The sequence below is a fragment of the Pezoporus wallicus genome, unplaced genomic scaffold, assembly GCF_028554395.1.
Source record: "Pezoporus wallicus isolate ANWC-B61680 ecotype Strahan unplaced genomic scaffold, APGP_CSIRO_Pwel_v1 contig_818, whole genome shotgun sequence".
In the NCBI taxonomy this organism is placed as follows: domain Eukaryota; kingdom Metazoa; phylum Chordata; class Aves; order Psittaciformes; family Psittacidae; genus Pezoporus; species Pezoporus wallicus.
The window spans coordinates 5,806,230-5,823,758 of record NW_026636248.1 but is presented as its reverse complement, the minus strand read 5'-3'; the positions used below and the strand labels follow the sequence as shown (position 1 = coordinate 5,823,758).

At 37.7% G+C, this 17,529-nt stretch overlaps 1 protein-coding gene across 9 annotated transcripts in view; it reads right to left on the bottom strand.

The window, feature by feature from the left end:
• PIGN (phosphatidylinositol glycan anchor biosynthesis class N) overlaps positions 1 to 17,529 on the bottom strand; it is a 102,098-nt gene that overhangs the window by 21,499 nt on the left and 63,070 nt on the right. For all 9 annotated transcript variants that reach the window (XM_057399406.1, XM_057399407.1, XM_057399412.1 and 6 more), the window contains 7 exons: positions 15,160 to 15,296; positions 14,040 to 14,139; positions 13,817 to 13,909; positions 12,284 to 12,375; positions 9,078 to 9,189; positions 5,345 to 5,453; positions 1,443 to 1,545 (listed from right to left, as the gene is read on the bottom strand). In XM_057399406.1, coding sequence (XP_057255389.1) covers positions 1,443 to 1,545; positions 5,345 to 5,453; positions 9,078 to 9,189; positions 12,284 to 12,375; positions 13,817 to 13,909; positions 14,040 to 14,139; positions 15,160 to 15,296 — 746 coding nt within the window. The remainder of the gene's footprint in view (positions 1 to 1,442; positions 1,546 to 5,344; positions 5,454 to 9,077; positions 9,190 to 12,283; positions 12,376 to 13,816; positions 13,910 to 14,039; positions 14,140 to 15,159; positions 15,297 to 17,529) is intronic.

Sequence of the window (17,529 nt, the reverse complement as noted above, 5' to 3'; positions counted from 1 at the left end):
TTATCAGAATGACAAGCAATCAAACACGAAAACAACAATGGTTATCAGTAACAAAAGGGTCTCTAATCCTCACAGTGGTGTACACCTGCCTACAAAATGAATGTTTTTAACTGAGTCAGTGACAACCAGTTGCTCCTCAGCTGGTTTCACTTAACTGCACACCTAGAGAGGTGCTGCAATCATCTGGGCAATGCACTGGGTTATCAAAACAGTTGATATTCTTGGCATTGAGTGCCTTGGGTTTGCTATGAGTAGTTGGCTGGGGGGACCTTTTGTGTTGCTTTTTTTTTCTGTTTGGTTGGTTTGGTTTTCATTTTCAGGGTTTTGTTTGGTTTTTTTTTGTTTTTTTTTTGTTTTGGTTTTGGTTTTTTTTTGTTTAAGAATTGTTCCAAATTGTTGGTCTATTTGATCATTGCAGGGAGACAGCAGAGAGCTATCAGCGTTTAAGTGGTCTGGTGCAGGGCCAAATACAAAGAGCAAGGTCGCCAGCCAAAGAGAGAACAACATTAATGCTTAATCCAGTAGCCAGGACAGGCTAAGAAGGTTGAGCAAAAGAGTGTGTGTAAGGACAGGAGTCAGATTAAGATCAAAATCTTAATGGGGAAGTGGGAAGAAGGGGAGGTGGGAGATTAAAAAAGCTGAGATACTTCATCTAAAACAAGAGTATCCACAAGAGGCAGCTATTGCAAAATGTCTGCTGCAAGATGTTTTATTCCACTTAATTTTCCAGTGTAATTAAATCCAGGAGATAAGTGGGAGGGAAGGCGGAAAGAATGGTTCCTATACTCCCCATTAATTATGCTCTTAAAAGCTACTGAGTCTAGAAAAAAGAAAAAGGGTTGGCTGACACAGTGTTTTCTTCATTTAAAAGCTCTGAGGATTTGTCTTTATCCAAAAAAGAAGCAAGCGCTGCTCTTTATGGGAACCAGAAGCAAGCGCTGCTCTTTATGGGAACCAGAATCCCTCTAAAAAAAATATTACTTCCACGAAAATCTCTCTGAATAAAATTTTCCTTCATTTTAGGGCTTCCTGCTTCCTGTCACATGTCATTTAAGCCATAACTAGATACCAGTGCTAAGCAGCTGCAAGAGAAGTAATTTCCTCTTGTTTGTGAGCACAAAAGCATATGCCAAAATAACAAAAGACAAATTAAATCAGACTTTCTTATTTTGGTGCAAGATTGTTTGAATACATACCCTTCCAGCCACTGCTTGGTCTAGCTGAAAGGAATGTCAACAAAACAGTGTTTATAACACAAAGAGGAATGGGGAAGCTCCCCTGAAATTTTATTTAGGAAACTAAACAAGGAGATAAATGGTGAGATCACTGCTGGAAGCACACATTACACCTTGAACAGAAATGTTCATGGGATTCAGCAGTTTCACATTTTGCCCTTGATTTTCATATGTAAATCCAATCCAGACAGAGTAAGAAAGAAATACCCTGTGCTGAGGAGCAGGTAGGTAGACATCAGGGAGAGCAATATGCTGAACAGTCGCTGAAAGAGGAATGTGGAGCTCAGGAATGGCAACACAGAGGAAGAAACTGCAAACAGATAAAAGATGCATCAGTCACTACATGCAAAACATTTCACCCTCAGTAACAAGATAACTGTACAGATATTCAATACTGGTCCTATATGCCCTTCTATTTTCAGAAGTCACTTTTGCTAAAGAAAACCCAGTGTTTGGAATGCTTAATATAATGCTTTGATAATCAAAAGTACTTTTAGTTCTCTACCATTTTAATTCCCGGGCTTTCTACCTCACAGCCTTTATAATTTCTCATGAACTGATGTTAGTAAGTCCTTCAGATGATGCAGAAGTACTACCCCAAAAAACAGTGAAACTCGACTGTTTAATACTAATTTGAGAGCCACTTACCATTGCCCTGAGGATCTCTGACAGCTAAAAGACAGCCTCTGCTCCATTGTATTAGATTAGGAAACCTGCTACATTTTGAGGTGCAACCGAAAATAGTGGTAGTAAAGATACAGAAACTATCAACTTACCAGCCTCTTTACTCAAACGTTTTAAGGCAAGAATATTTAAGGAACTGCAAGGGACCTATCCGTCATGACTTATGCCTCTTGCCTTCAACTTGTAATACATTTCTCTAATGCAAGTGAGGGACCTTAAGAGCTGCATTTCACTCCTTGGTGTAATCCATTGGTCAGCTGACCATTCAGCCCTGGTTAGCAGAATCCATGCTGTCTCTAAAGTGACTCTTCTCGCTGGGAAACTTCTGGAGGTGAAGATGGGGCCCAACAGTTGTAGGTGGTGAGGAAAATTGGGAAGAGAGGAAATGGGCTACTGGAAAAGTGAGTAAAAACAAAGAAAAGCCAACGAAAATTGGCCAGTCTTTGAAGCAAGGAAAGGAAGAAGGAAAAGCACTGCTGTGATTTAACCTTTAAATTTGGTTTCGGTTGAGTTTTTTTGGGTTTTGGTTGTTTTTCCTTTTTTTTTTCCTGATTTGTGTTTGGGTTTTTTTATATATTTAAATTTTATGTGTTTATGAAGAAGTGCACAGAAAAATAACATTGGTGTGATTCTTCACTGTGGTATAGTGCCTCACATTACTGAATCATTCAAAGACTGCATCAACAGTGTGTCACAATAATCGCTCTATTATGGAACAGAAACAAAACTATAATATACAGAAAGTGCTTGCTTGCGCTCACTGTAATAGTATACACTTGCATATGTAGTAAATGTATCAACAAAAGAGAAATGAGGCTATTTCTAAAACCTGTGGGTCAGTATCTTTTATTTCCTGGCTTTCAGCCTTGGCCACTGCTAGTTACAGAATCAATGACTTCATTTCAAGGATGCTCCAGCCTTTCAGCATCACTTGTAGCTTTCTGTATTTAAAGAAGGCCCAACCCAAGGAGGAACCTCACCGCAAGTCAGAACTGCTGGAAAGAAATTCAGCCTCTGTGAATGACACTCAGTGCAACAGACATGTATAAGCTCCCTTAGTGCAATCATAGATGAAAACAGATGAGTGGCTGGTAGGTGATAATTAGCCTTTCCTTTCCACACCTGATGTGACACATCTGATACTAACCATCAAAAGACCTGCGGGTTTCTGGCTAACCTATACAAATCTCTGTATGTGTCCCCCACATTCAGCAGTTACAACAAATTCCTCAATATTTGGCAAATTGCTATGATAGATTTCCACTGGTGAAACCTTTACAACATAATGCACATTCATTTAGACGTATCTGCTAACATAAAGATGGTTCTGAAGAACATGGAAAGCAGCTGGATTAACTTTATGCCTCCTGGTTTTACCTCTGTTTGTGGATAACATACACTGCAAAAACCATATGGTGTAACAGCTAAAGACAGCTTGACACAGGCCTGCAGTAACCCACCCATCACTAATTCATTTGTATTGTTCTCTGTGTCTTTCTTCAGAAAGAAATTTTAGGCCTAAATGAAACCTTTAAGTAAGGTAGGCTTCATAGCAAACAAATGAGTAGCTGGGAAGGGAGAACAATTTGCTAGGCAACTTCAGAAGTCTTATTATCATACTGACATGATAATAACACTCAATCAGTATTATTATGAATAAATACTGATAACTGTGTTTCTGGTTATATAAATACATACAGAGGAGCAAAATGAGAGTTCAGTAAGAAACAGTGCTATTCTACAACTAAACAAACACATGAAAAGGAGTTTGATCACCTGTAATGCCACCAACCCTGGAAAAGCTACAGTACCTTAATTACTATGATGCCACTGTTCTTGTACTCAATAGTGACAAGATAGATGCTAGTTGTGGCTATGGTACTGACACAGCATCTCCCTCCCCCAGGAGTATTGAGGATATGTTGCTGGATGCCTTAGTATTTTACCTGCTTAGTTCCGTGTTTAATTATGTAGAGCTACTTCAGCAAGCTTCTACCTTGTATATCCTATTAACTTAAAATAATTACTTCCAGTCTGAAAGACACTGTTAAAATATTCAATACTACTGTGGCATTAAGTAGACTTTTTGGAAACATACATACAGTCTACTTCACTGTTAGCTTTATTTATCATAGAAACATCACCCACAGCGAAGATGTCTAATATACTTTTTCCTCATAACTTCAGACCTCTTGACTTCCCAAACCATCTCTCAGATGAAAAATGTTTTTCTCTCACCCTCACACAGAAGAGAAAGATAGCCTTTACCCTCAATTCCTGCTCCAGTAAGCCAAGCAGGACATCATTGATTTCATTGACTTCACAGCTGCAAGGAATTCATCCACACAGAGATACCCACTTAGCTTAGCAGGCTACAGAGAGTTAGAAAAGCATGATGGAAAGGAAAATACTTCAAAGAAAACTATATTACAAAGGGAGCACTGCTCACATACAGACACTGATCACAATCACTTGTATTAATCTTGAATCCATTTGCTCAAACTGAAGCAGGTTTGCTAAAACTGACAGGACCTGCTCAAGTTAAAACAATGTCACCAGTACAACGCATCCAGCAACAAGATAACAAGAGTCAGAATTCTTCCATTAAGTTATGCTGCAATTCCTGGTCTTGACTTCTAGCAAAGAGCTGCTACCAAACTTTGCACGGTGTATGTTTAGCTGTAAAACAAATCTGCATTCCAGATCACTCAGGGATAAACAATGCTAAATATTTTCTAATGAAAATTAGAAATTGTTTTATAGCTAAAACATGAAAGGTGTTGCTTTACTGTATTCCATAACCCCAGTGATAATTACATTTGTACTGTTTAATCATCTTAAGAATTTAATTTTAGAGTTGTGAAAAAGCCACAGACTTGTAAATTGTTCTTCTTCTTTAATTATCAGGTTCTAACATATCAAACATACATTAGCAACTTTAGTTCACAGGTATTTTACAAATTATCTCTGAAAAGCACTTTCATACCCCAAGGGTCTCTGCCATCAGCTGCAACTTCAAGTTTCTATTGAAATACAGCAACAACCTTTCCTCACTTTCTTATGCTTAACTGGATTGCTTGTAGAACATCTCAGATCACCCTTATCTGACTCCAAGTGAAACAAAAAGCGAATTTAAGCCATTATATTTCTAAAAGGGGTCTTCAAGATATTAATATTCAAAAGACAAAGCTACCTGTAAATCAAAGTTGTTTGCATTTTATTACAAGCCTACAAAAGAGTAATATTTTAGAAGACTTTCTAACATATTTCTCCGAAAACCTTACTTAGGAAAGAATGGAAGATCTATCAGGAGCCAAATAAAGGAATATGTGTAACAGTAAGATGTCAATAAAGAAATGTCACTGCCCCAACCCCAAGCCCCATAAACTAGTAACATACAAGTTTGGGAAAGAAGTTGTTCTTACCTAGAGTCATCCAGCTGATAATTTGATTCAATAGAGGCAATCCCTGTTTGTTCTTAAGACTGTCATGGGTACTGCTCACAACATATGTCGAAAGTGCAATACTCAACATCTACAAAGCAGAAATCAGACAAAGAAAGGCATAATAAATGCATGGATCTCTGTCATCCCAACCCAAATATGTAAATATGCTTCAGATTTGCATAAATCCCTCATCTGAATCAATATAAGAGCAGGAAGTCTTATATGTAGTGTTGAGTATTTATAGATTTAACAAAAAAATTCCTTTTAAAAACTTTCTTCTAGTTTATCATTACTATTAACAATTTGTGCTATTTTTGATTTAAAGAAGAACCCCGGATCACTGATTTGACATGATACACTCCTTGTCACTTAAACACTCACGTAAACCACAAAAAACACATGCCCCAAGTTCTTTAAGGAGCACTTGTCCTCGAACAGTAACCATGAACTAGCAGAACCTCTCTGGCTTTGCTGCAGCATTGGGTATAGGGTGAAGGGCAAGGGTAGTTGAAGCAAGAACTATGCATGGGCAGCACAGCTCCTCTAAGAAAAGACAGCAGCAGCAGAGCAGATTGGAGGTGGATTTTAAGAGGTAAAAAGCTGCTGCAATCTTGGCAGACTGTTAAAATGAAATTGTCTGCACCACCTCAAGCAAAGCCCTCTGCTTTGCAGAAGCAGTGACGCTGAAGATTGTTCTTTTCTTTTTCCCTTGACTAATTGTAGAGACACCACTCAGTCATCAAGTAGGTGCAAAAAAACTGAGGAAAATTACCCCATGAGTCAGTTATTTCTGAAAGATTACAATTATCCAAGAAAATACTTGACCCAAGTTTTCAATTATTGCCATTTATTCATAACTCTGCAGTTCCACTAAAGGACAAATCAAGCAGTACTTTGCAGACACTTTAAAACTGCATTACAAGATATAATTGCTGTTGTGGTTTTTTTTTTAGTGCAAAGCATATACACAGTCTTCACATTCATCACTTTTTACCATATGAATCGCTACCATTCCCCTGACAGACAGAGTGATACTTAGTGGTACCTGCTCAGAGGATACACTTAGCAGTCAGCATCCTTTTTTGTTCTGGTTTCACAAGTGCTTTTTATCTGTTGCTTCTATTTAATTTCAGGCCACAATAACACGTAACCTGTATTTCTGTGTGACATCAAGAAGCTAGGTCAAAGCATTAAGCCTCCAAAAGCTCAGGGAATTGTCCCCTTTAGACCTCTGATGTTTATTTGGGATCCTTTTGCTGTATTCAGGCCAGGTGCTTCCCCTTTGATGCATCTTTTCAACTTTTAGCGTCATGAGCTCTGGTAATCCCTCTGCTATTCCCTAGTCACTGGTGAAGTCACTCTGCACTCACTTTGTGTCATCTCCCATAGTACATCTCATGCCTTGAAAGACTTGTGATGACCTGGGCACATTATTACACCAAATTTAGTGCTGCTAGATCTATGCCAGTGTCCAGGGAAGGGATCAGCACCCACTTCTGAGACTCCCGTTTTCACAGTTTAAGTAATGTTCAAATTGCTCTCTGCTTTCACCAACATCAGAACTAGAACGACACAGAAGGTATATGGAGATGCAAAATGAGGTCTCCTGCTAAAAATATGTCTTCTTTCATCCTCCACAACCTTCTCCAGAATGAAGAGATTATTCTTGCACAGTTTAAGAGCAGGCCTCTGAGAAACACTCATCTGTAGGTTACAGCTAGAAAGAGGAAACCAAGGGTGACATCTGCAGTCCAACACATCTTTGCCAGAAGGTCTCCTAAGCAACTAACATGATAACCCATAGAGAGAATGGTAGGAGAACCAGCATAATCAGCTGGATGCTGTACAAGGCTTGTTGAAAACAGTCCTCCTGATCCCTAGTTCCACCAACACAGCACGGATCCCTACTGCTCATTTCTCCTAATTTAGAGAATACAAATAAACTGACCCCCTTGGACACACATGAAGTTCAAGCCTCCCAGGAATAACAGCCTGGCCCAACATTACCAAACAATGGAACCAGCAGTGTTTTCAGCAGTGCAGCAAAAACTGGACTTTACCTATGGAACTGCTGACAAAGAGTAACTGATGTTCTCTGCAGCAAAAAATATTAAGTTGTACAGTAAGCACCACAGCAGTCTACCTGATGGATTATAAATAACTCACTCCTCTTTTCACCATTCCAGAGGCCTCAATGACTTCTCAAACATCATAGAATCATTTAGGTTGCAAAACACCTTTACGGCCACCAAGTCCAACTGTTAACTCTGCCAAGTCCATCAAAGTCCACCACTAAACCATGTCCCTAAACATCATGTCTACGTATCTTTTAAATAGCTCCAGGGATTGTAATTCCACTACTTCCCTGGGCAGCCTGTTCCAATGCTCAACAACCCTTTTGGACAAGAAGTACTTCCTAATACCCAAACTAACCCTACCTTGGTATGTCGTGAGACTGTTTCCTCTTGTCCTGTCACTTGGAAAAATAAACCTATCCCCACCTCACTGGAAGAGAGGAGTAGCATTAATCAAAAGACAATCCACCATTCCTGCTTTAGTGATATCAAGAGGAAACCTGAGAAACTGCTGGCAATTTTCTGAAACTGTGAGGGTACAATTAGATTCTTCCGCCTCAAGCAAACAGTGACATGTATCAAAACTTCAAAATTAGATCTAAACATTTTTTTTTGTAACAGAAATGCAAACATATCCATATGAAGTTACTCAGGATTATATTTGTACTTTCTAACATTTCTTTATTTGCACATTTTTGCTGAAAAATCTTTTTGATTGTGCTGTTTGGTTCTCTGGGACTTTTTTATTTCTTTAAGGCTAATACCCATGCTGGAAATTCATAGTGTGTAGCTACAAAAAACAATGAATAAATGAGTAGCCTATAAATGACTGCTCACGTCCATACAGGTATGTATTTTAGCCATTCATCATTCTTTCCCCTCCTTCTTTTGAGCTCCAATTATGAAAATAACCAATTTGAGCTCCATACCTATACCACTGGTGTAATGAATGCATTGCTTAGCTCAGTAAGAAACTCTAGCACGTAAGTTATAGCTAATAAAGCTGGTCCTGAGATAAAACCATTATCTTCTAAGAAGTTAAAAAAAAAAAAGGAGGACAGCAGACATGCAAGGTATTATTAAAATCTGAAATCTCTCTAGAACTTAATTAGCACCTACTATGAAAAGATCTACTTATTTCATGAAGCTATAAAGAATAAAAAACACTAATCTTTCATCTGAAACAAGATTTAGCCAACAGAAAGTCAGCTCAGTATTAGTCTCACACTGTTACTCAACAGCTAGAAACAGGAAAGAATGCCCTGAACCAGCAAGCCTGTCCTTAGTGTTCATGTGCAATTCCCACAAAGGTCACTGGAAGTTACATAGACAGACTGACGGCAGGACAAACTCTCAAACTCTCCAAGTAGAGCATCAAGTGTGTAAGTACATCACTCTATCTATATACACAAATATGCACAACATGAGCTTTGAGAACACAGCATTATGATATTTAAACATGAATATTACCATAAGCACATGGTCCTCTTAAAATGGTCAAGGGGAAAACTCTAACGAACAACCATTTCCTTCTTCAAAGGGATGGCCTTGGTAGGAACACGTTCTTAGAAAAGTATGTAAACATTTGCACACAAAACCCCTTCAACATCGAGAATTACTGGAAAATAGCAACTGACCTGATAAAAATACACTTTCAGATCTTCATTATTTCTGTATTTATTTTTGTTTTTACAAAGAGATGCCAGTGAGAGGCAAGAGATCAGGAGAGTCAGCAAACCAGTTGCTATTCTGTAAAAACAAAAGAACAATAAAATCCCAGGAAGCATCATCAAAACTTTCAGGAAACTTTTACAGAAGTGCTCTTCACTAAGATCAAATAATTCATTACAGTATCAAGAGTTATTACATTGAGGAAACATCAACATCCAGCTTTAGAAAAACAAAATCCAATCAAGCGTGGTTTCGTTGGTTTGGGTTTATTTTTTAATGTAGTGGTCAGCTTGAGGGTTTTTTGGGGTGGGGGTGGGTGTGTTTGGGCTTGGTGTTACGGGATTTTTTTTAATACAAGCTTGCCATCCACAAATACAATTATTTTTTTTTTTCATGGCAGTGGCAAAAGAAACCCTCCATTTTGGCCACGTGAATGCTCTACCACTCATTATTTTTAGGTACTTTTGATTACCTCCAAATAATATTTTGAACAAAATAGTAACAGTGATTGGTGATCTGAAGTTAGGTCTTCAATGTTTGTCCAACCATCTATCAGGGTATTTATACCACAATAACTAACACATACATAGTTATGTAGAAATACCTCACATTCAGTAAAATCAGGCCACACAGGCATATATATCTCAATAGCAGTTTCCAAGTAATGATCTAATGAATAGAGGAACATAGTTGCAGGCTACTCACAGGCTGAAGGCTGGAAGGTATCCCTGGAGATCAGGCCAGTCTAATTCCCTACTCAAAGCAGTGAGTAGGGCTTTGGCTGCTCAGGGCCATACCTAGGTAGGTGTTGAATACTTCCACTGATGGAGACTCCACAACCTGTCTAGGGAACCTGTTCCAGTGATTGACCCTCCTCAGTGTAAAATAAGTGTGTTTGTTCATACATTTAAATGGAATTTCCTGCATTTGAATTTTTGCCCATTTCCTGTCTCTTCACTAGACACCGAGAAAAATCTGTCATCTTTACTCTTCTCCCCCAGACAGGTATTTATATACATTGATAAGATCTTTGAGTCTTCTCCAGAATAACCAGTTCCAGCTCTCTCACCTCTCCTCCAGAATAAGCAGCCCCAGCTCTTGCTCACTCTCCTGTGACAGATTCTCTAATCCCTTATTCATCTTAATGACCATTCTCTGGACCAGGCCTAGTATATCCACATTACTCTTTCCAGAGGGCCAAGGACTGGATGCAGCAATTTCAGATGAGTCTTGGCAGGGATGAGTAAGGACAAATAATCACCTTCCTCCTGCCCACCATCCTGGTGATGCCAAGGATACCGCTGGACTTTCCTGCAAGAGGCATATTCTAGTCCTTGCCCCAGACTTTCAAACAGGTCTCAGCAGTCTGAAGCCTGGGCTCCTGATGGCCAGTCTTACCAGTAAAGGAGGTAAAAGAAGGCCTCAGACTTCAAAGTCCTTTTATCTCCAGGTCTCCATCCCAATCAGCTGCAGGGCCACATTTTTCCTAGTCTTCCTTTTGCTGCCATATACTGTCTTGTTGCACTGCACATCCCACACCAGATTTAACTTCAGGAAAGCTTTGGTTTTCCTAACCTATCCTGCATGTTCAGACAGCATATCTATGTTCCTCCTGGACCATCTGACCCAGCTTTCACCTCCTGTATGCTTCCTTTTTATGTCTGAGTTAGGAGCTCCCTGTTTGTACCATACAAGTTTTATTAATGTACTCAAGAAGCCCTGTCCCAATATATAGTGTCACTGCTCAAAAACAGATCTAATAAATGCACTCTGACACTCTAATTTCTCCCTCCCATATATTTTCTCCCAGCATCTCCTTAACTTCAGTATCCTGAGGTGCCACACATACATATATTTTTAATTGTTGCTTCAAGCCTTTTCAGCTTCAAAACTCACTTGACAGGATTCAGACAGGCACAAACCATTTCAGAGGTACAATGTTGCATTAGAAGAATAAATAGGAAGATGTACAGCCTGGGTAAGGTGTATGTAAAGAAGTGTCAGGGAGGAAGATCTAAAGGTAATTTAATTCCATTTTGATTTCTAAGCTGTGCTCGAAAGTTTTAAAGAATAAAAACCCCTCAGTTTGGATCAGCAGAAATACATAAATGTATATACAGCTGAGAGGCTGTAACACAGCCAAAGAAAATCTGTCCTGAATATTTCTAACATGCCCGAGCATCAAGACTAGGAGTTTTCAGTAGATACATTTAAGTCACAATGAAAAATATAAAGGCAGAATGTCAATAATTCTGGAAATATCTGGGCTCATAATTCTATCTGCAATCATACACTAATGCTCCAATCCCGTATTTTACTGAGGATCAGGCACCCTGCTCTGATGGGGCACAGTATCTTCTGCCAGACAGCAGAAGGAACCATTGCAGTGTAGGTCAATTGAAGTCTTTCTCTGTAATAACACCACAAGCCTAAGGCCCTCAGGGCAACCACGTGGACTGCATCCAGATGTGAGAGAATGCTGGCATGATGAAAGAGTGGCTCACAAGAGGAGAGGAACAGATGACAAAGATGCACTAGATGCAAAAAAAGATGCAAATCAACAACTGTAGAAAATCAGACAAGCAACACCAGAAAGGAAAACACAGAACAGAGAGCAAGTGAAGGTGGAAAAAGAAGAGACAAAGGAGACAGCGAGGAAGAAGAGGGCTTTGCCTATCCTATTTATTCTATTTCCCTGATTATCTCATTAGGCACAGAGTGCTATTCAAAGACAGATTATTCAAAATTAGATGGAGGAATTCAGAAAGATGCTGTCAGAGTAAATTGCTTTTGAAGAAACATTCTTACGTGCCAGTACTATTTACCACATTTGCACCCCAGTGAAGCTCCTTCTTTAATGATGACCTTCATTTTTATGTAAAGTTTGCAAATTTTTGTATTGTAAGAAATGTTTCCCTTGCCAAGAAACTACAGAATAATGTAAAGAGCAAATAGATGAGGCAAAAGAATTAAAAGCTTATCCTTATTCATATTAGTGAGTAACTGAGGTCTTTATAATCATGTTTCCTATAATCATTTAAATTCTGAATTTTAATACCTGTCTCAGCCAGCTTTCAATAATACAATTCCTCGTGTATCTCAAAAGGCAGCCTAAATTATGAATATCAAAAAGGGAAATAAAAAGGTTTAAAGAACTAAATGAGAGTCTTACACCAGAGGAATGTTTGCTTCTCTTCCTACAACAGGCATTAAAGGAAATATTGCCAGGAGCACACATAGAAAAGTCCAGATTGATGCGCTTGTCTAAAGGAAATAAATATATAAAAGGATTATTTTGGAGGTCAAGTGGAGAATTGTCTTATCACAAAAAAATACCTCAGTGAACTACTAATGGCTACTAGCATCTCCCAAAGCAACACCCCCCCACCCCCCCTTATCAAGAGTAAACTGAACTGAAAATAGAGCACAGGATCATTGGTGTTACAGTGTTACAGTACTTCAATTTCATTTAGAAAAGAATCTCATTTACAGGGCTGTCAAAATCCTATCAAAGACAATAAGAATCAGAGCTAAGATTACACTTAAAAGCACCTTCTCCAAGTGTGGCCTTTACACACATTGCAGTCACTAGAAAGCTGATGAGTAACCTTATGGAAGAGAGGAATAAAACTAATCTCATCAGAAGTCCGCAGCAGCTCACCAATCACCTATTCTCTGGCAATATGGCAACATTTTCCAGTCTTTGAATCTGAATTCCATTTGATTTAACTACCATAATCATCTAAGTAGTTATCTACATTCTTTGCTAGGAGACAAAAAACCCAACCTGATCCCAGGTATTTCACTCCAAATAAAAACATTAAAAGCTATAGGCAGAATCAAGCTCCAGGCAGATTCAAATTCCCCAAAAGAAATTTTCAGCACTATAAAACATCTTCTCTGTATACCCAGCTTTAAGACAAGTTACTTAATTACTCAAATACAATAAAAAAAATGTAAATAAACAAATACAAGCCTCCATTCCTGACAGTTCTTGCAGAGTAGGACTTAGCAATTCAATTCCAGTTTTTCTGTTGTTTAATTAAAATGCTAATGTTACTCCAGAACTCTAGGTTTTAGATATTCTGTGAAATAAGAGATGTTTGAATAAACTAATGGAAGAAATGTCTCTTATATTAAACGTTGATTTACTTCACACCCATATCTACAGAAGTGGAGTTTTTTTCCTGGGAAAAATGGTACAGAAAGCTGCCTCGGAGGAACAATGTGTGCCAGCTGATTGCAGACAGTAACGAATTGAACAAGCATTTTTCAGTTATCTTCTCTTTCTTTTGGGTTTGCTGTGTTTTTTTTTCAATAAATGATCATATTACTCAAAGGGTGGCACTTCTACCAATCGTGCATGTCAACTCTTTTGTTACTGTGACAATTTGGTAAGTGATGGGCATTTCATACCACTCAGTCAAGCATTTTTTAGTTATCATTAACAACAGAAAACTGATAGCTAACTCATAGCTACTGCAAAATTCTTAAGCAGTCTTATTTACTTATATTGTATGAAATCTATCCAGACCATATTAAACTCCTCTGCCTTGCTATATGCTGCTCATGATGGAGATCAGAATAAAAGCATAACTGAACAAAGACCTAAAGCAGCATTCCAAAGAGACCAGTCCCAATATCCTGAGATGTAATCAACTATTAGCCATTTAAAATGTTCTTTCGAAGCCAAGCAATACAGTACCTTTGCTTGAGTCCACAGTTGCGTGATCACTGGCCAGCCAGCAAAAACAAGAAGACCAAGAGTAAGTGTGGAGCGGTAGAAAAAGCTGAAGACCTAATTAAAAAGAAAAGAAAATCCAACAGAAGACTGAAAACCAAGCACATTAATAAAACTTACAATTCCTCAAAGAGGTAGAATGCTAGTTGTGAGATAACCTGTTGATACAGATGGATAAAATACTTACTAGTATTTCAATTCCCAGTATACAAATGAAGATGAATCCTATAGACTGAACCATATTATGTGACAAGAGATTTGTGGCAAGGTCTTGAATAACAGGAAGTCTGTTCAAAATGATGGAACAAGATAATTATTTAAAAAAACCAAACAGATCAAAGGATTTTCTCTTTCAAGGGAAAGGTGAGGAGTCAGAGCCCCAAAAACATTTCAGGTATTGCCGATTTAGAAACAGAGTGGGTGATGGCCTCAGGCTCCTTCTGCCCAGTTTTACTTGATATAGGATCCACAATAAAACCCTCCAGCTTTTCCCCCTCCCATTTCTGGATCATATTCACCAGTATTTGGACAAGCTTCAGACACCTAAATCAACTTGACTTTATGAACAGTTTTAGTTAGGCTGCGCTTAATGTCCATCATAACTGATGAAACATTCAGAAGCTTTAGAGAGAGTGGAAAAAAATCCCCAGTTAGCTTTTCCAGTGTTTTATGAAGCAGCTCATTATCTAACTGCAGTTGGTCTTATTTTCTCTGAATAATACTGAGTTAGTATCTACAGAATTGCCAGTATATTAGGTAATAGAAATCATAATATGATAGGTATTTTTGGATTTAAGAGTGAAAGGAGACCCAGACAAGACAACTTTGTTTTAATATCAGAGCACAGTCTTCAACAGGACTAGTACATCTTCTCCAAAAGCAGATGGAGTTCAGCATACTTTGCAGGATCAGACTATTCCAAAATTACTGGAAAAAAACAGCCTGTGCCATTTTACAAAGGAAGTCAGCTGCTACAGGTATTTGCCCAAGAATTTAGCCCCCTTTTGTTACAGTTACAAGAGTACTAAAACCATTTTGTCTTGGAAAGACATTAATTTATTTTTGCTAATAGGAAAGGTAACTTCTAGAATTGGCAGCTATATCAGTCAGTTTGGAAACTACCCTATATGTCAAGTGAAATATGAACTACAGTCCTCTGGGATGTCTCAGGAACACTTCAGGCAGTTTAATAAATTTATATTTAACCTTTTTTCCCAAATTTATGGGAAAAAAATTATTTGTCAACAAACAGGAAGCACAGACTCAGTTTTATAAAGCATTCTTTGTAAAATGTATTCTTTACTCACTCTTTCACAACTGCATACCACACTGGTACTGGCAAGAGACAGTATATGTAGTATGTCCAAGGACATGTTTGAATCAACAGGAAAAAAGCTATTATCATTCCAACAAAGGCAAAACCGTAGAAGAGAACAGTAGATTCCTGTAAAACAAATGTTGGACAAACATTCCTGAGACATCAGTAAAATGTTTTAAACTCCACACTGTTTTCCATTTGTTAGTTACACAGTAAAGCAAATGTTACTTTAACACAGCCACTCAAACTGCCTTATGTCTCTGTGCACAACTTTGGACACTGTTTCCAGGCAGATGAAAAAAAACAAAAGGCAAACCAACCACCGGATTTGAAGATTTAATTCTAAATATCTCCCTGCATAAGGTCCTGCAGTAAAATCTGCACAGGCAAAGCACACTTGTACAGTTTGGAAGCCCAGTGTACGCAGTATTGTTTATGTTCAATGAATACATAAAATCCATTGGAAGTCTGAGACGCTAAGGGTCTTGGAAAAAAGAACTCTCTTAAATTTGGATTCAAAAACCAGACTTCACTTAGCATATAACCTTTTGAGTTCAAGTTTGTAGCATTAAGGTCAAAACATTTAATGAAAATTCCATTAGCACACGTTTCCTCCTCCTGACTGAGACATTTGAAAGAGAAGTAATTAAATTAAAATATAAGGCATTAACTCCTACTGGAAAATACCAGCTCCTCAGGATCTAGTGACAACTACTGAAGGAGGCTTGCAACCAACCTCTCACAGGAAAGACAGCCTTACTTAAAAGAATCTGCAATTTCAAGATACAACAGACTACTCGAGTCACATGGTTCTAAAAGATTCCTATCATAGCTAGAGCTGTCAATATACTTAATCCGGTATATACTACATCACCAGCTTTGTGCTTTCTAAAAACAAACATAAGGATTAAGGCACGAAATGTATTCAAAGAAACATGTTCTTGGACTAACAGAGCTGGAAGGAGGCACATCAAAGAGAAAGGAAATTTTTAAAATGGATAATCTCAGTCAGGTAAGTTAGTCCTTAATCATCAGGTAGCAGTAATCTCTTTTTCATGCAAAAAGAAGCATTAAACAGTCACTGTGAATCTGTATTTTACATGGTCATTGAACTATTCTTCCTTGTTTAGGGACATTCAGATACTACAAGATTTAGAGGCAAGGGAAGATTATGTTTTAAATAAACAATTTTATCTTCCTGTAAGGCAACCTGACATAGCAAAGGCAGCTTTAGTGACTGAGCAGTCTTTAGTACATAGTATAGGTAATGACTGACGACACTTTTCTTCTACATGAATACCAGTTTCTTTGAATGAGTTATGCAGACAAATACATGACTATGTTAAATATGCTGAGGAGAAAAGATATTCAGTTAGCAGTTCACATATATGGGTTAACTTTTTCTGCCTTCCTGTAAGTGACTTACAACTGCCTTGATCTAAACTAACACTAAATGCAAGTTCTAAATGATTTTTTAAATAGAATTTCTAATAAGATCTGCCATTAAAGAAAGAAAAAAATATGTTATATAGAAAGCTGACCTAATGCAATTTTAGTTTCGTCGTTTTAAATCTTACATTTGCTGACATATAGACAGAATGAATATGTATAGGAATGATAGGCACACAATGATTTATCATCAAATAATTAAACACATACAATCAACATTTTATTCCATATAGAGATATAAATGTTATAGAGTTCAATATAGTTGGTCATGCATTGAAAATGGAAATCAGACTTGCATTTCCTAGGATGTTTAAAAAATAGATTAAAAGGTTAGGCTTCTGCTAAGCAAAACAACACACTGCTCTAAAAGCAGAAGTTCTTTCATATGCTTCATAAGAAACCAAAAACTTTTGAAGATTATATGTACAGGATGTGCAGTTTCATTATTCAGAGGCTCCTTTCAGATCTTATAAGGCAGTGCTTTGTAGAAGACTATTTGTCAATGGTAGATTAGTTTCTCAGCAAAATTCTTTAAGTAGCTCCAATATTAGCTATAAACGAAATAACTTCCATATATGAAGGATTAGCTTCACACTATGATTCCATAAGTATTTAGGAACACTAAAAAAGGTTTCTACAAAAAAAGACCTCTTACTAAAACTGAGTAAAGAAAAATTATATAAATAAAGAACTAAGAAACCTAGTGTTTTTTTTTCTCCCACTGTCACTAGTATAAAATTTGCCTTCAACAAGTAAAACCAATATACCAAATTAAAATCTGATGCCAACTAAAAATGTGAAGTTTTTGCTTAATACAGTTACTAACACGCCTGATACTCACTCTATTTACTGTAATTATTTTGCTCATATCTGACATAACATGCATCTTGGATTATTTCTTCTCAGTTAT